Here is a 22385-nt window from a genome sequence, read left to right as displayed (position 1 = left end):
CGTAGGTAACATACGAAATAAAAAACAACATTTGATCACAAATAGTATAATTTATTATAAAATTCTTCCAAATAAATTCATTTTATCCACTCAAATTGTATACTCATATACAAGAATTAATCACCGAGAAGGTATGGAAATACACTTTCCTATGATGATATTATATTCTCTGGACTTGTAATAATATGCATTAATTATATATTTATATACTATAATATATTTTTTTAATTTTTTTTTAAATTCTCAATCAGCTGATCGTCGTGGTTGAGAATGGGAAGGAGACGAAAATGACGAAGAACTCCCTGACTCAATATTGCCAAAAAACAGATCCGATAAGTGGTGGCCCACATCTTCAGGGGCATATCTGACAACTACTGCAGAATTTCTCTCTCCCACCATTTTCTGCCTGTGGGCGTTGTAGAACTCGCGGTACAGTCTAATTATCTTTCTCGCGATAGAAACCTTTATATAGTCACGGAGCTTGTTATCCGGTACGACGCACACACCCTGCTTCCTGTACGCCTGCTCGAACGACGCGTTGAATTTTTTGAAAGTTTCTTTGACTTTTTCGGGAGGAGTGTCCTCGGCCGTTGGATTGACCGAGGAGAGAGAGTCGATGACGTGGCCCCACCCTAGGCGCTCGTAGTTTGCGGCGAACTGTTTGATCTTGGATTTGTGATTCGTCAGCCACTCGTCGCCGAGGATGTATCTCAGGTTTGAGGTTTGCACCTTTACGACGACGTATTGGAGGTTGTTGGCGAGGAATAAGTACGCTAGGGAAACGTCTTTGTAGTACTTTGCCTTTGTGTCGAGTTTGCAGAGGAGGACTAGGATCAGCCACGCCATTTTCAGAGATATCGCCGGCGCCGGAGATTCTTCGGTATCGGAGAATCCGAAGTACGATTCCGGCATTAATTTCTTCGTCTGCGGCGGAGAGTCTGCCAGGATGTCCGATAGAATACTGCTGTAATCGGCGAGATTTGAGAGGTATTCCATTGCGTCGATCGTCAGGCTGTGGTTCCCGGCTCCGGCGACCGGCGATTTTGTGGAATCCTTCTGAATAGCCGACTCGAAGTCGTGCAGCGCGGCGCGGACGAACTCTCCGAGCTTGACCAGTGACGTCAGCGCGTGTGACTTGATGGGGATCGTTGATTCGAATGAGAAAATGGAGTCGATCTCCGGCCAGTAATTGGAGATTCCGGCGTACATATCCAGAACTCTGAAAACTTTTTCCGGCCATTTTTTGCTGTGTTTCGCCACGTTTTCCGGAAACGCGAACAGAAGCGTGGCTCCGTCTTTAGTGATCTCCGCAAAGCACGATTCCCTGATTGAATCTGAGCTGGCGAAAACGTGATCTGACAGAATCCTCTCGCCGTTAAAGAGAGTCTTCACGGCAGTTCTAACGGCGTTAAGCCAGTTCTTAATTCTCAGCTCCACAGATTCCCAATCCATTTTATGAATCTGAGAAGACGTCAATTTCTCAACCCCAAGCTTGTAAATTCCTTCATCAACAATCGATTTCCGAATAATTTTGTAAATCTTCAAGCACTCCTTAGCGTAGCCGGACGAAATCATGCACTCAGCGATCAATTTCAGATCCGCCATGGCCGAAAGCGAAGCATCTTCAACTTCGGTAATCGAGTCATCAGCAGCTCTGATGACGTCATCGTCGTCTTCGTCTTCATTGTAGGAAGTGCTGGAACCGGTCGATGTGCGCGACGACCGAGTCGAGACCGACTCGGGGTCTAGGTGAGCCCGGTTCATGGACAGAATCTGGTAGAACTCCTTCTGAAGCCTCTTCATTGCAATCTGCATCAGATTCTGCGCTCGAACCAACTTTTCAGATCCGGAATCCTCCTTGACGATGAAGTGCATCGCCTTCTGCAAATTGTTGACGGTTTTGATGAATTCCCTGGCCTCGCGGCGGTTCTCGTAGAAGAGAGAGGTAACTCGAGCGAAGGTGGTGGTTTCCGGATCCCACTTCACGATGACCGGTTCGGCTATTTCGAGAGTCCGGTCCATCACCGAGTCGGAGATGCTTGGGTGGGATGGAGAATAACCGATTCGTAAAGGAGAAGGGGGAGAGAAGAAAGAAGAAGAAGATAATTTCGGTGAGAAACACAAACTCCTCATTCCTTTTCTCGGCATTTTCTGCTGTGATCGGAAAAAAAAAATGTTTTGTTTGAGGGATTAAACAGTTCTAGATTCTTAATTTGAGATGTTTAATTAGAAATGAGAATATAATGGCGTATATATAAACAAACGTGGGTGGGTGGGGGGTGGGGTGGGGGGCGGGATTTGAAATGGGAGGGGAGATGCCGGGATTTGAAATTTGTTATGACTTTAGGGAGTAAACAAAAAATAAAAAAATAAAAAAATAAAAATGAAGGACACGTTTGTGTTGACGTGTGGGGATGACACGTGGCAAGTAAGGGAAAACAGAAACGTCAACCGATGGAGTAACCAGTAACCACGAGTTTTATTACGGTGGCATTTCAGAATAAATAATTAATTAATTAATTAAAATTTAAAAAGTGCGCATCTTTCTTGGAAAGTTATTTGATATGGGTTCTCATTGTCGCGTTTCTTGAGCCGGAAGAATCCCGGGGGACCGGCTGTTGTCCATTGACGGGGAATTTGTTCCGTTGCAAATATTTCATTATTTCCCGGAATTTACGGGTTTTTTTTTATTAAAAATTAATATAGGTCGTGTAATTAGTAATTTCCTGCAATTTTTACTGCGTGGAGGTAGTATTTACGTGTGTAAATTAACTTTTTTTTTCTGGTTCGATTCTCGTGAAATTGATATAACTCTTTGAGTCAATTGTAAAACAAGAATTAAAATGTTAAAAGTAATGAAATCGTGCGCAAATCACTCGTCTAATAGTGGAATTGTTAGCCTCTAATTAGGGCAATCAAGTTGTTTATACTTTTTTGCTACTTGTGCCATTGAAATTAATATTGAGGGAAGAAAATATGCAAATTTTGTGCAATTTTCATCATAGAGATTAATGTGTTTGAAAATATTAATTTATGTTTGTGCACAATTCAACTCCGTCTGGTCACAGCCCTAGGGAAATCGAATAAAAAATAAATAATAATAATTGAATCTGTTTAATTCAAACTAATTAACTTATCTATCAAATAAATAATAATCCAAAGGAGTTTACATAAGGTATGACGATTTATTATTGATAAGTCTATAACCTTTTCTTTTTCCTTTTTTTTTTAATTTTATTTAGTAATATTGAAAGAAAAAAAAAAAGTAGTAACTAATATTTAATAGTATTAATAATTATTTTAATAGTATTAATTATGATTCAACTAATCATGGTCAAGTCTCTGATAACTAATTTTTTTTTTTTTCTTTTTTCCTAACAAATATGCAAGAAAATGATGGTGTGTATATATACATCATTTTCTTGTTTGACAATAAGCTTTCAGTCTTCACCACTAACAATCACGGTCTGTTCTGGGATGTTACTCTTATTAGTCAATGTTAATAATATCATAAAAAAATAAAAATGAGATCTTTTATTATTTGATGTATAATTTAGGCACATCATTTTTTTGTTTCGATTAAAATCACTCGAAAATATTATCACACTTCCGTTAATTTAAAAAAAAAAACCAATCGTCTTCTCATAAGCTACAGTCCGAGCGCTCTTGATCGGCGCACCTTCTTCTTCGTCTCAACTGAGTCAATTAATAAAGTTTGTTCAGCTGCATATTTATCCAGGCAAATTGGATACAAAAATTAATACTGCAAAATATTGAAACAATTAATTAATTAATTAATTGAAGTTGCCTTAATGCACCACCAGCTAAGGCTCTATATATATGTTTGAATTAAACAATTAATTGCTTGTTTGGTAATAAGAGTTTGACTAAAAAAATTTACAAAATATAATATTTGGTGTTTGGGTTTTAAAGTCATGATAAAAGTCAGATTCAAACAAATATATCAAGGATATTCAATCTAAAGTCTAAACTCAATCCCATATTATTATAATATATAACAAATTGTGATTTTTAATTCCAACAATTAAAAATAATACATGATCGTTAGATCGAGCTTATCAAATTTTCCTAAAATCGGATCGAATACCGGACCAGGTTGTAATCATAGTTTGAATAGTTGCTTTGTTAAGATTGTCACTCTGTCTATTTGTTTTCATGATCAATTTCAATTTATTTAAATAAATACCACACACGTAGCTCTTAAAATAATTAATGATAGTGGTACACATTTTGGACTTTAAAATCCGTTTAGTGGTCACAATTATAATTAATAAAATTGACATTTTTTTTATGTGTTACGCGTACTTCGCAAAGGGCGATTTAAATTGAACATCTCATTTTAACATATATATTTATACACACACGCACGCATTATTCGATTTCGTAACTATATGGAATTTATATATTTAGATTTTTCAGCTTTTAATTAATGTCCCGATGCTGATGGCCTGATATCGTTCAGTTTTGTTGTTTGTCATTAAAATTGTTTTCGTGTTGGCGATGGCTATTTACGACAATGATTATTACGTATCCGTCACCGGAAAAATCAAATCGTAATTCAGCAATCAATATTTGTCGAATAAATTTGGTGAAAATCATGAGAAATTTACGTAAAGTAAATTATTTATGGTTTAATCCATAATAGGAAATTAATATTATTTTTCAAAAATTATTTATTTCCACAAATATTCGGTACCGTAGAAAACAAGGCATCTGCGGATTTTAATTTCCTCTATGAATATTGATGTACAAAAAGAAAATCATGCCAAAAACAAAAATTGTCACTAAGATAAATCTTAATTAATAAGATAATAATTTTTCGAGCCACGCCTTAATCATGCAAAAATGAATATCTATGTCAATTCTGTGGCAGCTACGCTGCCTAATTTTGTGTCATGGTAATTTTTATGTTTTCAAATTTAATTTTCGTGATTAATCAATTACGAGCCTTCAATTTTTGAAATGTGTATTGTTGACTTTTAAGTTTTATCATATAAGAATTTAATCACATTTTGTTTATGTCATATTAATTCCGTACACTTAGGAAGAAATATGGAGCAATTAACTAACTTGTTGTGTTTGTAGAAAATCAAACTCAATTATGAGTTCCATTTGACGTACATTTGTTGTCCTTTGGAGAAAACGAGAGATTAACTGATTTTTGTGTTATTACTCTTTTACCCTTTTATATAATCTCGACATTAATCTCCATCTTAATATTTAATTAGTCTCACTTTAGTTCTTTATGTGCTTATTGTCTCGTTATCATCCTTCAACTCTACTAAATATTTCAATATAGTCCTTTGTTGTATAACTTTATAAATGTCTTTTATTTATTGGATGGCATATTCCATTGTTATAATTACTTGTAATAAACTGTAAATAAATTAGTAAATACTAGAAGAACATATATAATTCAATTAATTCTTTAAATATTAATACAAGATCATAAGAGATATAACTTTATTAACGTCTCCTAATTTTTTGGGATAATTTATCAAAAAATAAAAAAATAAAAAAATAAAAAAATAGGGTTTTTATCTTATAATTATGTATTGTGTGTTGACTTGTCATCTTTTGATAGTCAAAGAGGTGATCTAATGAGACACTAAACCTATATGAATAGTGGTTATGGTATGAAACAAGCTTTATTTTTCATTCATTTTTCAATTTTCTAAACGAATTGTTAGGAAAATCTATTCAAAAATATCAGCTGATTTTTTTTTTACATATTTTGTTATTTATTCTTTTTCTAATTGAATTCGAGTTCGTGTCGAACTTCAGAGTTTATCGAATAAAAATATGTGTTCTAAGTTTATTTAATTATATATATAATCAATCCTTACAAATTTTATCAAATTGCAGATTGCAATGTATAGAGCTCTAGCCTTAATATTTTTGTGAAAGTCGCTTATCTTATCTTTCCATGCAATAAACTTATCTAATATGAATATATATACATATATTCGTAGCTAGGTATTATTATACTTTCGTAATTTAATATGTATATTAAATATAAGTGGTGGAGATTGCCTATATAGTACTAGTAGCTAGGGCTCCGATTTCAATCTAGTTGGTAATAAAAAAATTCAAATGGAAAAATATATTGACTTTTGGGAAATAAAAGAGCATTTGAGTTTGATATGTGTGTTACATTTTCAAAATTTCATGATACGCATTAACGAAGCTATCAGATTCTGAATAGGAAAATTAAATAAAGAAGATAGGAGGGATATAAATTAATATTTTATCGATTCTTGATGATATCATATGGAGTAGTACTTTGATTTGATATTGCAAGTAATTATTTTTTTAGTTTAAAGTCAACTCAATGTAATTAAGGAGGTTAATTACAATACATATCAAGTTTTGACTCAATAAAATAAAAATAAAAAAACTTATCAAGTTGGTTGAATATCGATCTTGTATCGATCAGCTCCGTTTTTATTTATTTGGAAAATGGAAGGATATCGGAAACCCGTAACTGCAAACAACATATTTTTGTATTTTTATTGAATATTAAAAATACATTTCTATGAAAACCTTCATTATATGTATAATTATTTGTGCAAGAAAAAAAAAATCATAGTGCAGAGATGCATCAAGCCATCAGTCTGCATTTGCTGAAGTTTAACATATCGTGTAAGAAACATAGGTATAGATTTACTAGGTATTAATATATTAAATTACCTGCGAAAGTATAACATCTTGACCGCATAGCGCAGTGGATTAGCGCGTCTGACTTCGGATCAGAAGGTCGTGGGTTCGACTCCCACTGTGGTCGATATATTTTATTCAAAGAAACCTTTTTTATGTTTTTATTTATTATTCGGCCTTTTTAAACTGTTTATGCTCTATTAATGGGCTGGGTTTATTTGGGTCGGATCTAAATAATATAAATAATAAAAATGGATCAAAATTCAATGGGAGACAAAATTCAGGTCCTAATAGGAAAAAAAGATATTAACAAGGCCCATAATAGAAAATAATCAGCTAAAACCGGCCCGTTACTTGTAACCGTTAAAAACGTTTCATTCTTTTCATCTCTCTCTCTCTTCCCCTCCATCTCTCTCTCTCACACACACTCACAGACACACACACACATTCAAATCTGAATCCAATACACACAGTGTATGTATGTATGTATGTATGTATTTACAGTGTGTCTCTGCATTTCTGCAACACCAACAGCAACAAACATCATTCATTCACCAGACGAGATGACCCCACACCCACCTTTCTTCATCCCCTCTTCTTCTTCTTCTTCACGCCAACCATCTCCATTTGACCTGCAACAAATCCTCTACAAAACCCTCTAGAAAAAATTCCTCTCCCTCACAACACCACCACACACACACACAAAAAGCCATGAAGCAATTGCACAAGCAATCCACAAGCACGCGGAAAGAAGAAGAAATCCCAATCTCCCAAACCCCACCCTACTCCCCCAAATCCCTAAAACACCCCCGATCCCTCCCCCGCTCCCTCAACTACATCCTCAAAGAGCAGCGCCTCCTCTTCATCCTCGTCGGAATTCTCATCGGCTCCACTTTCTTCATCATCCAGCCCTCCCTCTCCGCCCTCTCCTCCTCCGATTCCCGCCCCCGAATCTCCGCTCAGAACCGCGAATTAGCTGTTACTACTGTTCGGAATCCTTTTGGCGATGGGCGCAATTACAACAAGTACTCGAACGGGGTTGGGAGGGTTCCGGTGGGCATCGGCGCCAAGAGGAAGAGGATTGTTGTCACCGGCGGCGCCGGATTCGTCGGGAGTCATTTGGTTGATAAGCTGATCGCCAGGGGAGATGACGTCATCGTCATTGATAATTTCTTCACTGGGAGGAAGGAGAACGTGGTGCACTTGTTTGGAAATCCGAGGTTCGAGTTGATTAGGCACGACGTTGTCGAGCCGATTCTGCTGGAAGTCGATCAGATCTACCATTTGGCTTGCCCTGCTTCCCCCGTCCATTACAAGTATAATCCAGTCAAGACTATCATATCCTTTTTCTCTCTGTGTGTGTGTTTTTACTGTGAATTTTTGTGTGATTTGTGATGCTAACTTTGGATCTTAACTATAATGCATGTTTACATCCATTATAACTACGATAGGTACTTTTATGCTTTTGTATGTTCGATTGTGATGGTTAGGGTTTAATCGAATTAAACCAGACTCTATACACGAGTTCATATGTTTCGTGTATCGGACTTGGAATATGTTGTTGAGATCCTTGACGTGTGATCACAAGACAAATGTGATGGGAACACTTAATATGTTGGGCCTTGCGAAGAGAATTGGTGCGAGGTTCCTTCTTACAAGTACAAGTGAGGTTTACGGTGATCCACTCGAGCATCCGCAAAAAGAGACTTATTGGGGGCATGTTAATCCGATAGGTTAGAAGCATTTTCTTATCCTTAATAATTGTGTTGTTTTTTGGTTGCATAATTATGTTTCTGATTGGATTAATTAATCAGGTGTAAGGAGTTGCTACGATGAAGGAAAAAGAACAGCGGAAACCTTAACTATGGATTATCATAGGGGCGATGGTGTTGAGGTAATATACATGCTATACTTTTAATTCTTGAATTCCGAGACTTTGTTGTATTTGGATTATATGTCTGTCACAACCGTAATTGAATTGTGCTTCAAATATATTGGCAGTGTATAAGAAGAGATACAATTTAGGTGGCTTGATGCTTCTTTACTTATTAGTCTTTTGTTAGTTGTTTATGACGTGTATTCGTCTTTCTCTTCTTGATAGGTACGAATTGCACGTATTTTTAATACTTATGGGCCTCGAATGTGTCTAGATGATGGGCGTGTTGTCAGCAACTTTGTTGCACAGGTTTGTCTCCCACACACATTTTCAGTGACTTGATAGATAAAATCAAGAAGTTGTAAGTGGAAATTTGAGCCTTTTGTAATTGATGGAAGATTCTTATGACCATAGCTTTGTTATGCAGGCTATACGTGGACAACCCATGACAATCTACGGGGATGGGAAACAAACAAGAAGCTTCCAATATGTGTCTGATTTGGTACGTCACTTCTTCTCTCTTCGAGAAATAATTCACATTCTTGTATCGCCATTACTATATTATATTGGTTTGGATTCTTATAATGAATTTCAGTCTGAAATACATTTAACTAAAATTCAATCTGAAATACGTACTATGTAGCGAAAGCAAATACCACATTTGATCAATGTTGTATATATAAGAATCATAATGTAGGATTATATTTTCGATACATATTGAACATGTTATTTACACATTCATTTTATGAATGTTGTTAGGTTGATGGTTTGGTGGCATTGATGGAAGGCGAGCATGTGGGCCCGTTCAACTTGGGCAACCCAGGAGAATTCACTATGTTACAGCTCGCTGAGGTTTGTCCTAATAAACTGTTTTCTTTTCTCTATGGAGGTTGTTTTGGTTTATTATTTATGATATTTAGATTCTTGAATAAACTATTTTTTTTCCTGAAATTAAAGGTTGTCAAAGAAACCATAGATCCAAGTGCAACAATAGAATTCAAACCAAACACTGCGGATGATCCTCACAAGAGGAAACCGGATATTACCAAAGCAAAGGAGCTTTTAAACTGGGAACCAAATATTTCATTGAAAGAGGGGTTGCCTCGAATGGTCAATGATTTTCGAAACCGCATATTGAATGAAGATGAAGGAAAGGGAAACAAATGAGAAAACGAATGGGAGGAAAATCGTGTGTGTTGTATAGAAAGAAAATCAAAAGCCTGTTTGTATGTTAGATGTTCCGTTTGACATACTACACTCTGATATATCGTTATTGAATTTTTGTAACAACTTTTCAAGAATATTTGTAATATTGACTAGGGTTCGACTTTTTAAATACAGTTTTGCCTTCGCGTGTATGTGGTGTAAAATGTAAATGACTTCGATATCATATGTTGTTGTATACCTCAGCAAGATTACGAGCGATATTTCCGTTAAAAAGGTTAGTTTCCTTTGTTGAAGTTTTCTGATAAATACTTATCTAATATTTGCTTGTTCTAACTTTGTAACAGGGGTGCAGATGATGAAACGTTACAGGATTTGTGAAAGCGAACTCTCTCTGGTAACGAATGTATATTAAATAAGGTAAGGTCAAATAATGAAAAAACTCCTCATGTTTGAGTAATTACAACCACCCCTGAACTATGTATTGTTTTATAGGTTAACAATATTAAATTTACCTACTGGATGAGGGGTTTTTTCGTAAGAAAATACATAATTGAGTGGTAGTTTAATTATCCAAATAAGAGGGGGTTTTTCGTAATTTAAATTTACCCTAAATGATGGCCGAAAATTTGCCCTAGGTATTTTTAATATGAACCAATTTTTCGCTCTGATTTGGTAAACAGTTGGAACTTAGTCCAATTGAGTGGTTGAACAGGCAAAAAATATGTTCCTTATTCTTTTTCAAAAAAAATCATGAAAAATATTATTGAATCTGGTGGGATTTTTGTTGATATTGTTCCCAACAACTACTAACATGCACCACCACACATTAAATTCATCACATTATTTCAAAAAAAAAATTAATAATAAATAAGAGGAAGAAAACCTGAATTTCAAAAAAATTGTAAATTCAATAGAAGCAAACGAGGCCTTAGCTTTGAGCCTGTACATGTTACTGTGTGTACATTGTCCTTGACTGAATGTGAGCAGAATTTGCTGCAAAATTTAACCGTTGGTTTTGTCTGCTTATCCAATTCATTTCTTGTATACTCTCCTTTTCATTAATGCTACTTATTATTCGGTAGGCCATCTCACCATTTTCTCTTTCATTTTTTGCATGCAGTAATATCAAAAAAATTAAAATAAAAATAAAAGAAACTTACTGTATAAATTTCATAAAATTATTACTATTGTTAGTATCTGCTATCTTAGTTTATCTTATCATATAGCACTAGTACATTTTTAGTTTTTAGCACAAGAAAAGCTTTAACATTAAAGGCAAATTACGGCGAGCTCCATGATGTAAAGTTAATTTAAGAAAAAAATCATGTTTAGGTAATTACAATCACACCCTTAAATATGAATCTTCTTATAAATTCATCCTTCCGGTGTCAAATTTAGTGGAATATTCTTCAATTTGTACATGTTTTGTACTATTCGAGCTCAACATGTTGAAACAAGATAATCATAAGATGTGTCTCTTGGCTTGTAAACATCAGATTGTGGTGCATCAAAAACTTCATTTTTGTACAAAACGAATACAAATTAGCGAATATTCCACGAAATCGAAAAGATCATGTTGAATTTGACACTATATGAGTGAACGTGAAAGAAGATTCATAGTTGAGAAGTTGTTGTAATTATCCAAACATGAGAGGTTTTTTCGTAATTTAATCTTATTTCAGAGAGTGAAAACATAATTTACCCTAATATTAATCCTATATTCCAATTTTGCTGGTTTTCACAAGGAGGAAAGAGGCGATATATATTCCCAATTTACCTTCTCTCTCTCTCCATTTTAACTTCTCTCTCTCTCTCATCTGTCTTTCTCTCTTTCTCTCTCTTCACCCAGAAAAGAAAAATTGATTCTCCAAAAAAACCATTTTGAAGTAATTCAACCTTATCAGAATATTAGATCGAAAAATGAAAGGAATAGATATATTCTGCGCATCACAAGCTGCAACAGCCATTTGCCTTAGCATGGAACAAGGTTCATCGTCCTCCACTCCTGCCTCCTCCGCCTTCCTTCTCTCCGCCGCCGCCGACGACGGCGGGCCCGCCGGCAGAGCCATCGACCGCCACAACCCCATCATCAAAGACGTAAAAAGAATAATCACCAAATCCGTACTCCCTCCTTGCACCAGCTCCACTCAGCCACCCATCACCCCCAAGAAGAAGCAGAAGAAGAATATAAAAAGAGTCCCTTTTCAAGAAACCGACGAAGAACAACAAAATGGCGGTAAAACTGACGGCGGTGATGATAATGGTGGTGCCGCCGCCGTGAATGTAGGAAGAAAGAGCTGGAGGTGCACCACCAAGGCGGGTGATTTTATCAGCCCACATGGCTCTACTAGGTATTTGTTGACAGATAAGCTTGTTTCCTTTAAGGATTTCGACTCTGTCGTAGAAAAGTTGTCTCTTGACGATACTAAAACAGAGGAGGAACTCATCTCCGACGACGCCGTACCGCCGCCGCCGCCTGACCACCACCACCAGGTTAATTATTAATTTGCTTAATTATAATTCATCTGGGTTTTAGATATGTATGTATATATGTACATGTAAAGATGAGTAGTGTTTGTTTGTTGAATAAATTTGCAGGAGGAGGAGGTTGTAGTAGTTGTACTGAGAGTGTCTTTGCACTGCAGAGGATGCGAAAAGAAAATGAGAAAACATCTCTCTAGGATGGAAGGTCTCTATTTTTTTGTCGCTTTTTTCACTTGATTAGATATATGTCAAATATAATGCATCATCATACATTTATGGGCAAATTACGTCCTGACTACTCAGGTAAAGTCAAATTACGAAAAAGAAACCCTTATATTTGGATAATTACAACCACTCCTCAATTACGTATTGTCTTACCAAAAAACTCATCTTTTAATTGTAAGATAATACGTAGTTGAGGAATTGTTGTAATTATCGAAACAAGTGGGATTTTTTGTAATTTGACCTTACTTTAGGGGGCTGGCAGTAATTTGGTGTAAAATAAATTTCCAACAACCATTTATTTCATTTTTTGCCAATTCCCATAAGATTACATCATCAAGTTAGTAAAAAAAAATATTCTATTTTTATTTTTATAATAATTAAGGTGGTGTTATTTGTTGTGTAGTATAATATATTTATGATTTGTGGAGATAGATAATAAATAAGCTAAGTGGTATATTTATAGGGGTAACGTCTTTCGAGATAGATTTTGCGGCGAAGAAGGTGACGGTGACCGGAAACGTAACTCCGGCGAATGTACTTTCAAGCATATCTAAGGTGAAGTCCAATGCCCAGTTATGGCCATCTAATTCAATCCCAGACAACCTCATTAACTCAGAATCCACCATTTATGGTTACAAAGAACCTGCAGCATTACAAGTTGCAGATAGATAATTGCTCTTTTTTAATTTATTTATTTTTATTTTTATTTTATTTTCTTCTTCTTAATTAGAAATTCAATTGCATCTAGCAGTTAGCTGGTGTAAATTATTTAATGTTCATTCCGGTGTTTTTGTTCGTGTTTGAGAATTATCGAAAACTATTACAGCATTTGCATTCCCATAATGCCCTTTTTATTTTTATTTTGTGATAAAAAATTATTAAGCATTGATTATTCACTAGAAATCGAATCATGTTACAAATTGGGAAAGTACGGGAGGGGGCAGAATTCGATCCCTAGACCTCGACTCAGAGTAGAAGTTAGGTACCAACTCTTCTAACGAGAGTTGGTATAATTGAGTCACCTTGAAAAATGTATTGTTGCACTAATCAAATACCAAATAAAACTCAATTATTTAATTAATTATACCAATCGAAAAAAAAAACTACAAACCCTATAATTCTAGAATTCTCTAGATACTCCTCTCAACATATTCTTGCAACACATCAAAGAAACATGAAACTGTCTGATTTGCCTTAAAAAAAAAAAAAAAAAACCTGTCTGTAAGTTCTTATTCCGACTTTATTCTTAATTCATCGCCTATGTTATACCAACTTAAAATCCCCAGCTTCCTTTGCGGGAAAAAAAAAAATCTAACACTAGCAGTTACGCAAGAATCTCGATTATCATGTCATCCATCAACAAATTCCCAATTTCATTACCTAATAAGTTGATTTCTCCTTTAGAATCTTGAAACAGCATCTCCTTGTCGACTAATATCTTCTCATCTACCTGCCCATACGGAGATTCTTCGTTGATCAATTTCTCCAGAGCATCTACAACTCGTTCCTTCTGCGAAATCAAAGGCAGTGCTGCTAATTTCGGTTTCACCCAAGGGCAAAGATCGAGCTTCTGTTGAAGAATCTTCAATAGTGTTGAATTTATTCCGTCAAATAGCAACTTCCTTTCCAGCATCGGCTCATTCATTTCGTGATCAGCGTATTTCTTCTCGAGTTTGTCGAACAAGTTAGGATCCAATGGGGATTTGTTGGAGTGCCACGTCATCACAGACATGTCGTAGCTAAATACTCGAAGATTAGAGTGGATAAGCACGTCAAGAATGTAAGAGAGTTTCCAGCCTTTTGGAAGCAGTGAAGATAGTTGTGCATTTTCGTCTTCAATTAGGACAAGAGTGGATATCGAGTTATATGAGTCAGATTCCATCTTCAGCAGCTGCAATTGCATTCGGAGCTCTACAAAAGAAAATTGGAAATTCTGCGGTCAAATAATTTGCTTCAAGTATTTATGACAAAATAAAATGAACGTACATTTGTCGGCTGCTTTCTCTCAAAACATAAATCTACATGTAGCTCTATTAGGGGTGCGAATCCGACGGATCGGAATTAGCACTTTCGGAAAAATACTGATTTTTTCCGGAAGTGAAACTAGATCCAATTTCATTAAAAAAAATCGTAATTTCGGAAAATTGAACAAAAAAACTTGTTCCAAAATCGGAAATTTTCGGCTCGCAACTGGCGGAAATGAAAACTTCCAAATGATTAGTCATCTAAATACAAAATACTTCATAATATGGGTATTATAAGTTCAGAAAAAAATTGGAATTTTCAAAATTAATTTCCGAAATCGAAATTGGATCGAAAATCAAAAGCTCAAATGTATTCCAATTCCCATCCAAAAAATTCGGAAAAATTGGAAATTGGAATTTCGGAATTCGGAATGACAAAATATTGTTCCAAAATCAAAAAAAAAAAAAAAAAAAAATCGGATCGGAATCTGCTTCCTATTTCTACCCTTCTGCTCTATTCATCATGGGAGGACAAAATGTTTATAAAAGTCATTCATATTAGTAATTCATGTATCAACTATCAACCACGATTTTAGTGGACAAACTAATTATCTACGTGGGAATCAAAGGCACTAGTTTATCAAAATGGTCGGAATCAGCAAACACACACACACACACAAAATCTGATGGAGAAAGGGTGTATAGAGAAACCAACTGATCCCACAAAAATGGACTACATTTCGAGAAGTATTGCCTGAAGGACTTACGTTAAAAATTCAACATCAAATAATTATCATTACTCTGACAGGCAATTAAAATAGTAAATTTTCATACCATTTAGGGCAGCACTGACTTCCTCAAAACCTTGGAAGCTAGAAGGTGCAAGAACCGAGACAGGGCTAGCGTGATCAGCCTCCTTGGAGATTTCCGAATAAGCCAATGAAGGAGAACCTTCTTTAGGTGGTCCCTTGTCAAGTTCCTACAACATCACCAATCAAAATCGAGTAATTATTACACGAACAAAGCATTTATGATTCAACTAATATAGTGTAACATAAATGTGTTTCGTGACTGCAGGCAAATACCTAATAAACACAACAGAATCCCTCATGCAAAATTGATGAGAACCTTATAGTCACTAAGAATTGCATAAATATTGCATTGAATACAGTACGTAAAGATACTGACACGATAAATTTACACCTTTATAGCCAACCAATTTATACCAAAAAACACATTTACGCAGTTTTAGCAACCGCAGTAAATCTATCAGCATAACTAACACTAACTTTTTTTTTTCTTATTTCAGATAACTACTCGTTATGGCAAGTCCTGTATGCAAAACAACATGGACTAGTGAGTAGCTATAACAAGTGACACTCCAAAAGACCATTGTTGCATATCGGACATAATCCGCCTACGACAAGTGTCCAACATGCCACTTGGCTGTCCATAAATCAAATGAAAATGAAAAATCCAGCATGACTATTGCCGAATCCAACACATCTAATAGTAACATGTTTTGGTTAAAAAGGGTCGTTTTTCATATATTATAGAAAGTACGCGAGAAACGAAATTATTAACCACTAATTAAAAAAGTGGAAACCGTAGACGAATATTTGCAACAAAAGAGTCCAAATTGGGACGGAGTTTCAGCATTTTGAAGAAAAAACCCATTATGGGTTCGGCGGAAAAATGTCCCAATACATCCCATCGCAAAGCTTGCAACAAACAGTATTTTTTTGTCGCTAAACCGCAAATAACAATTTTTGGTTAAAAAAAAGAGTTAATATTCTCATTGTAACGAAATGTGGGAAATATCACAATGATTGATAATATTGTTCCATATTTCGTCGCGAAATTCAATATAACACTAATGTTCCATTGTTAGGCTAGCATTAATCCTATTTTTACGTTATAAGATCAAGCATGACATATTTGCACCACATTGCAACGTCATGCATAATCATGGCACAAGTTTAATCATGGCACAAGTTTTCAATTCAATTAGCATAACTTCAAAGAAATGTGGCTCAAAGGGCAAATCGCATCACGGAAGAGTTGCAATGGATTGCCGATGAAATGGCATATGTATTGCGTTATAGATAAACAAGGCGAAAATGAGGAGTTTCCTTAAGTTAATACCACACCTAACCCTCCAACATGATTTTTCAAGGAAAATCAAATTCATATGATCTCCAATTTCATTGATGCGATAGTTTTCAAGTGAAAACAAGATACCGAGAAAAAAAAACAAGAAGAAGAAGGCATTGAAGGCTTTCAATTAAACAAAATATATGCAAATCAAGTGAAAAAGTCGTATGCATGGTGCATATTTAGGACATTATGTTGCTAGATTTGGTAACAAACTCTCATTAACATAGCGTTTGTTAAAGGGGTGTAATAACCTAATCTAGAAAGCTTTAACGAGTAAAGCTAGACATTTGATTAGAGTCCATAAGGAGGAAAACGAAAACTATCGGCTTTATTGGTGAATCTCTTTCGTTTCAAACATTGTCCAACGGTTACGTCGTTTAATAAGCAAATTGACACTATGAAGAGTAATGAAATGATGATTTGTCCATATATTAATGGAAACAAATACCGACTTGGTAACATGAGATGTCAAGTTCTCAACGAAAAAAAAACATCATTAGGTTTTTGGAAAATATTAGATTGTAGCGCATCTTTTCTGAAGATTCGGCTTTTGACAAAAATTAGAGAGTTTGAAAATAACAATGATGACTCTTATTGGCATGGTAACTTCTCTTGATAATTGTAAGATCAAAAGCTTCAATAACATGAGGTAACTAAACAACCTCCGTACAAGACAAAACATGCTTAATTTCACTCATTTTACACAACCATGCACCATTGGCATAGGATCCTTAGAAGTTAAACCAATCATATATTGTACTAAGCCAATCTTCAATGCTCTTTAAGAACTCACAATGGTCGTCATTAGAATTGTTTCCAAGAGGATATTGTTCTATTTGGGCTAGGAAGCCTAACATTGTTGCTCCATGTGAAGAATAGACATTCACGCGATATGTGTAGGATTTTTTCGTACTTCGTTGAATTGTCTTAGGTTGAGGTGGAGTCTACCGCGGATTGGACAATTGCCTACATGTTGCATGCTTGTGTCCCAAGCCATACTCCATTTGCTCCCACTCTTACACCTTGCTCTTGAGGGCCCACGCGAAGTTGTAAGCAAACGCGGTCCATTGTCGGCTTCTGCGGTTTGTACTTTTATTTTGGATTCCTCACTATTCGGCCGTAGTCGTTCTTTTTCAATTATAATATGTTTTTCTACTTTTAGAAATTTTTTTCTTGGAAGCGGCCATCGGTAGTTTCCTTTCTCTTAATTTTCTGCTTAGATAGGCCGATACTTGTAAGGATTAGGGGGTCTACCTAAGCCACATGCATAACTCAAGCCCCTCATATCATCTCGATAGATATGAATCTAATTGTTCTTCTTTTTAGGATCTTTACATAATAATATAGATCACCTAGAAAGTAAGACAATCTAAATATCTACCAAAATTGAAGCCATAATCTCTATATAGATTTATCTTGAAAAGCCAGTTCAGTAATGTAACTACTAAGCGAAATCTGATTTGCAACATAAAACATCCATTATTACATAAATACAAGGTTCATGAGAAGGTGTGCCCACGCACAGACTATTGTCGGAATAAACTTAGCAGCACTAAAAGTAAAACTAGGGAAAGAACATCACTCCATGGAAGCAATATTAGACTCTCGCAAAAAGCAGACAAAACCAAAAATTATAGTTCAACTGTAATCAAGATTATAGGAAATGGAAAACTTTAAAAGAAAAAATCAGAATTACAAACAAAGAGGCATGATCACATAGCTTTCTGGATAGTCAAGCATACACATGAAGAATCCGTTTTGAGGAAAGTGAAGACGAACCTGAATAGTGAAGTCGTTTTGATCATGACTAAGAGCATTGTCTTTATCGTCAATAACTGAAGACTTCTTTGGCTGCAACACGGAAGATTTGGAAGAAAAGGTTGTCGTACTTTCACGTTCATAAATTATTACAGGACTTCTCCTGTTGATATCAGGTAAGTCCTTAACATTCGGTTCCATTTGAATCTCGAAATTAGCTTCAGACGAAGAGCCTATCTCGTTAGTATACATGTGCTGAAAGGGAAGAGACTTCTTGTTCTTGTTCCTGCATTTCAAATCTTGAGATGAAAAATAATCTTTACGGCTTAGATTTCCCTTACCAACTTTATTTTTGCCACAGCTTAAGGGGTCGTTAATTATCATATGTTTTTCTTCAGTGCGCCTACTGTTAGTTCTTTCACCTACTGAAGGAGGAAGAGACCTCGATCGAGATGAAGTTCTACGCATTTTATCATTCGATCCGATTCCAGTTTTGTTCGTCTTAGCATAACTTTTAAACCTTGTTTCTCCATCAGGTATGCCAAGCATTTCACCAAGTGTGCTACCCTTGTCAACTATTTCCAATTCTTGATAGCTTTGAGTTATTTTCCACCTCTCAGAAACTTTCTTCTTTGCCTCCCTTTTAAAAGACGGCTCAACTGAACCAGAAGATGGATACATGCGCCATTGTTTATCATCACTGAATGAATTTCTAGATGACAATCTAAACATCTCGGACTCGTTTTCGGAATCACTTCCAAGATCATCATCACACGAATCCTTTTCCCCTACGTATTTTCTGAACCATGAATCCACAACCTCGTTACAACCACTTCTCATTCTCCTCGTAATTTTCCTAGCTATTTTTTTAGCTTCTGCGGAGACAGGCCTCGATAATTCCACATTAGAAAATGAATCTTTCCTTCTCCCTGATATTCTTCCGGCACCTCCAATACTCAATTTCTCCTTCATTTTCCTATAGTTGGACAAGTAACCACGTGAATCATATGGTAATGAACCAGGTAGACCTTCACTCTGCATATCACCAGCATTTGGCCTTAGTACAACAATTCTTGTACTTTTCCCATTATCTTCCTCTTCCAACTCAACTATGGAGGATTTGCGAGAAGTACGAACTCTACGTAGATTGTGAGGTTCAACTAGCAGAGAACCATCGGACCGACCAATTTCACCAATATTATCTCTCTCCAACATCCATGCTTTCGAATTGCCTTCAAACTTTGCAGAATCAATAACTGAGTAATTCCGATTCCGATCAGATTCCATGAACAAGTCCTTCGAGTCGAGGTTATCATCGTGCTCTTTCGATTCCCTGAGCTTTTGCACGATTTCCACGTCAGATTTCGTAAGCATGGATCTCCGGCTCCATCTTGACGAACGGCGTGGGTTAAGGAGACCCGACGATTCCAGATCCTCGTGCACATCTATGAATTCTAGCTGCTTCATTGCACTTCTCCTGTTTGATCGGCCATCGTAAAGTTGTTCAGTTGAAACATTTTTCTGTCGGAAACTTTCAGACAACATATTTTGTTCCCTATGAACACGGCATTGTTTGTACATGTCTTCATCCGGCAACTTTGGCCTCCCGGTGGCTCGTCTAAAGGAGCTTTGTCCCAAATCCAGAGCGAACTGCATTGGTTGATCATATAAACATTATCAAACATCAGCAATTAGAATCGTAATGCGTAATATATGTAAATGCCAAAGATTAACTGGAATTACCATATCGTCTCGAAAGCTCTCATCGTAATAAGCATGAGATTCCGAAGATAATCTACTAGAAGTTCTATGCTTCTGAATCTGATGCACTCCTGCACAAAAATTCAAAACGGAAACATCAAGATCTACAGTTTAATTGCAGCACAAATTCCTAAACGGAAACACTCCATCATCAAATCATAAGAAAATCAGGGAAAATTAAAATAACATAATCAATAAATTGTTAGAGCGGAAGCAGAGAGTCTGCAATGCATCCAGCATCAATTGAAACCCTAGCTATGAATAAATTCAACCCAAACTATAAATTAATCAAAATGATTTATGGAGTTGATGATTACAATAAGTGCTGCTTGTTCAGAAGACTGCGCACAGCGACAACAGCAACAACAATTACCTTACAATTAACATGTAGAGGTTTACGACGCCGGATTTCGTGAAATGTATTTCGAAAATAAACGGCGGCGGCAACAAAAAGGAGAGGGTGGAAACTTTTCCGATAGAACTCTCAGTTCAGTAAACATTGCTAATCTAAAAAGTTGCTCTGTAAATATATTTAATTTTAGTGTACAATAACTAATTTCAATCCGAAAAGACTTTTTAGAAGCCCATTTTAAATTTAATTTAAACTTAAAAAGACTTTGAAAGGCCCGTTTTGAATTTAGTGGGCCAATTTCAACCCGAAAAACTTTCAAAGGCCCGTTTTGAATTTAATGGGCTAATATATCTTCTTTTAGAAACTGGCCTAGTTTCAACCCATTGACTATTGAATTGTAGAACTGTAGCTGACAAAATAATTGTTTGGGAATAATTAATAAATATATTTTAAAATAAATATTTTAGAATAAATTTTTGAAATATAGTATTTAATTCTTTTCTGTAGCAGGAGAAGAAAATCGGCACAAATTTAGAAAGGAAAAAAAAATCGAATTTTAATAGATGAAATGAATTGGATTAAATTTAACAAATCTCCCTATAATTCAATTTTATTAGCAAACCACCCCTAAAAATGTGCCAATCAAGGGTATATATGCGAAAAAAGTGGATAATAAGGATTGTTTGCTAATATTCATAAGTATAGTAAAGTGGTACTAAATGCAATAAACTCAAACACAAAATAAACGAGAAAGTATTAGTTGCACAAGATCAAAAGCTCAATAAAAATAAATAAATAAATGAATTAGCAGTGATTATGAAGTTATGTACCTTCAATTCCTGAAACACTCTTCGATCTCCTCTGTCTAGTTTTCTCCATTTTCTATTCAAAAAAATAAAATAGAATAAATCAGAAAAATAACATCAACGAGATTAAGAAATGCAAAAAATTAATTGATTAAGAATAGATTAAAAACTAATTAAAAAAGATCTAACAAATCAAAATCACCAAAAAAAAAAAAAAAAAGCGGCACGGCACGGCACACCACCTCGAAAAAAATCGCTTTTCGATCCCGGAAAAAGGTGCCGTTAACAAATCATCTTACTGCATTCTAGTTTCTAGAGAGAGAAATAGTATGCACCTATCCATACACATGTAATTAAGTAACAGAGAGTTTGTGTGTGTGTGAGCGCGCGCTCTTACAAGTTAATTATACATATATATATATCAGTAGCATGAGAGAGAATTACACAGAGAGAGAGATAGAGAAACAACACATTCGTTCATAAAATTATGGAGAGAGAAACAAATGCATACATACATTCATATACTTGTAGAGAGAGAAAGTGCGCAAGAGAAGAAGCAGGCGGACATTAATGAAAAGAGAGAGAGTTATATTTCGAAATTAGATAGGTCGAAACAACGGGGGTGGGAAATGGGAGAATACCTGATCGATACCGGCTAGGTGGGGTAAACCCGTAATTAAGACTGACTATACGCCACGTGGAGGCCACATTCCACGTAATTATTACGAGTGGTATTTGTGGGGTATTTGGGAAAATATTAGGAATTCTGAGGGGTCGATTTCGTACAACAACAAACTGTAGGGGCCAGGACAAATAATTCTGGTGGGGAAAATCCAAACCAGGGATAAAATTTGATGTGTTTGGTCAAGGCTTTTTTGAAATCAGTTACCCGCTTTTGTTTGTTTGCGGCAAAATCAGGGTTTATATTACATTTATGCCATTACCATTTACCACCAAACCCCTCTTTATTTTGAGCGGGATATTCATATTATTAATATTAATTAATAATAATAATAATAATTTAAATATGATAGTATGCATTGTTGTAATTAGATTTTTTTTTTAATTTTAAAGAAATTAACATTTTCTTTAATATAATTCTACTTTTATTTAAACATAATTAATGCGGAAAAGTTTGCATTAATTTTTAATTGCCT

At 35.4% G+C, this 22385-nt stretch overlaps 4 protein-coding genes and 1 non-coding gene across 9 annotated transcripts; 3 read left to right on the top strand and 2 right to left on the bottom strand.

The window, feature by feature from the left end:
• Positions 1 to 30: 30 nt before the first annotated feature.
• On the bottom strand, positions 31 to 2233 carry LOC105956544 (exocyst complex component EXO70H1). Its single transcript, XM_012980392.2, has one exon. The coding sequence runs from the start codon at positions 2146 to 2148 to the stop codon at positions 244 to 246; it is 1905 nt and encodes a 634-aa protein (XP_012835846.2). The 5' UTR covers positions 2149 to 2233; the 3' UTR covers positions 31 to 243.
• Positions 2234 to 6731: 4498 nt separating this feature from the next.
• TRNAR-UCG (transfer RNA arginine (anticodon UCG)) lies at positions 6732 to 6805 on the top strand. Its single transcript has one exon. It is a non-coding gene; the product is annotated as a tRNA-Arg (tRNA).
• Positions 6806 to 7027: 222 nt separating this feature from the next.
• On the top strand, positions 7028 to 9910 carry LOC105956640 (UDP-glucuronic acid decarboxylase 1). Its single transcript, XM_012980504.2, has 7 exons — positions 7028 to 8016; positions 8264 to 8411; positions 8493 to 8572; positions 8780 to 8863; positions 8982 to 9056; positions 9314 to 9406; positions 9512 to 9910. The coding sequence occupies exons 1-7, from the start codon at positions 7390 to 7392 to the stop codon at positions 9719 to 9721; spliced, it is 1317 nt and encodes a 438-aa protein (XP_012835958.2). The 5' UTR covers positions 7028 to 7389; the 3' UTR covers positions 9722 to 9910.
• A 1466-nt stretch (positions 9911 to 11376) lies between these two features.
• LOC105956639 (hypothetical protein) lies at positions 11377 to 13290 on the top strand. The gene is made up of 3 exons (XM_012980502.2): positions 11377 to 12214; positions 12320 to 12410; positions 12894 to 13290. The coding sequence occupies exons 1-3, from the start codon at positions 11642 to 11644 to the stop codon at positions 13100 to 13102; spliced, it is 873 nt and encodes a 290-aa protein (XP_012835956.2). The 5' UTR covers positions 11377 to 11641; the 3' UTR covers positions 13103 to 13290.
• A 161-nt stretch (positions 13291 to 13451) lies between these two features.
• Positions 13452 to 21837, bottom strand: LOC105956638 (uncharacterized). 5 transcript variants are annotated; one of them, XM_088826627.1, is made up of 6 exons: positions 21744 to 21837; positions 21253 to 21304; positions 20053 to 20141; positions 18331 to 19959; positions 15229 to 15373; positions 13452 to 14341 (listed from the first exon to the last, which is right to left on the bottom strand). In XM_088826627.1, exons 1-6 carry the CDS (start codon positions 21747 to 21749, stop codon positions 13755 to 13757), a joined length of 2508 nt encoding a protein of 835 aa, XP_088682753.1. In that variant the 5' UTR covers positions 21750 to 21837; the 3' UTR covers positions 13452 to 13754. The 5 variants fall into 5 exon arrangements, with proteins under 5 accessions (XP_088682753.1, XP_088682755.1, XP_088682754.1 ...); XM_088826629.1 differs by lacking the exon at positions 21744 to 21837 and adding an exon at positions 21673 to 21731; XM_088826628.1 differs by lacking the exon at positions 21744 to 21837 and adding an exon at positions 21471 to 21717.
• Between the last annotated feature and the right edge of the window lie 548 nt (positions 21838 to 22385).

This window comes from Erythranthe guttata, chromosome 12 (genome assembly GCF_056151865.1).
Source record: "Erythranthe guttata isolate IM_541 chromosome 12, IM_541, whole genome shotgun sequence".
Taxonomy (NCBI): domain Eukaryota; kingdom Viridiplantae; phylum Streptophyta; class Magnoliopsida; order Lamiales; family Phrymaceae; genus Erythranthe; species Erythranthe guttata.
This window is presented reverse-complemented; position numbering and strand designations above follow the sequence as displayed.

What these genes read in the sequence shown, in the direction of transcription:
- LOC105956544 (XM_012980392.2), bottom strand. Translation starts at nt 2,148, where the DNA reads ATGCCGAGAAAAGGAATGAGGAGTTTGTGTTTCTCACCGAAATTATCT.
- LOC105956640 (XM_012980504.2), top strand. Translation starts at nt 7,390, where the DNA reads ATGAAGCAATTGCACAAGCAATCCACAAGCACGCGGAAAGAAGAAGAA. An exon ending in GGGGCATGTTAATCCGATAG is followed by an intron (nt 8,412 to 8,492) that starts GTTAGAAGCATT and finishes TTAATTAATCAG; the next exon opens with GTGTAAGGAGTTGCTACGAT. An exon ending in ATAGGGGCGATGGTGTTGAG is followed by an intron (nt 8,573 to 8,779) that starts GTAATATACATG and finishes TCTTCTTGATAG; the next exon opens with GTACGAATTGCACGTATTTT.
- LOC105956639 (XM_012980502.2), top strand. Translation starts at nt 11,642, where the DNA reads ATGAAAGGAATAGATATATTCTGCGCATCACAAGCTGCAACAGCCATT. An exon ending in CGCCTGACCACCACCACCAG is followed by an intron (nt 12,215 to 12,319) that starts GTTAATTATTAA and finishes ATAAATTTGCAG; the next exon opens with GAGGAGGAGGTTGTAGTAGT. An exon ending in ACATCTCTCTAGGATGGAAG is followed by an intron (nt 12,411 to 12,893) that starts GTCTCTATTTTT and finishes GTATATTTATAG; the next exon opens with GGGTAACGTCTTTCGAGATA.
- LOC105956638 (XM_088826627.1), bottom strand. An exon ending in AAAACGACTTCACTATTCAG is followed by an intron (nt 15,374 to 18,330) that starts GTTCGTCTTCAC and finishes GTGATGTTGTAG; the next exon opens with GAACTTGACAAGGGACCACC. An exon ending in AGTCAGTGCTGCCCTAAATG is followed by an intron (nt 14,342 to 15,228) that starts GTATGAAAATTT and finishes TTTCTTTTGTAG; the next exon opens with AGCTCCGAATGCAATTGCAG.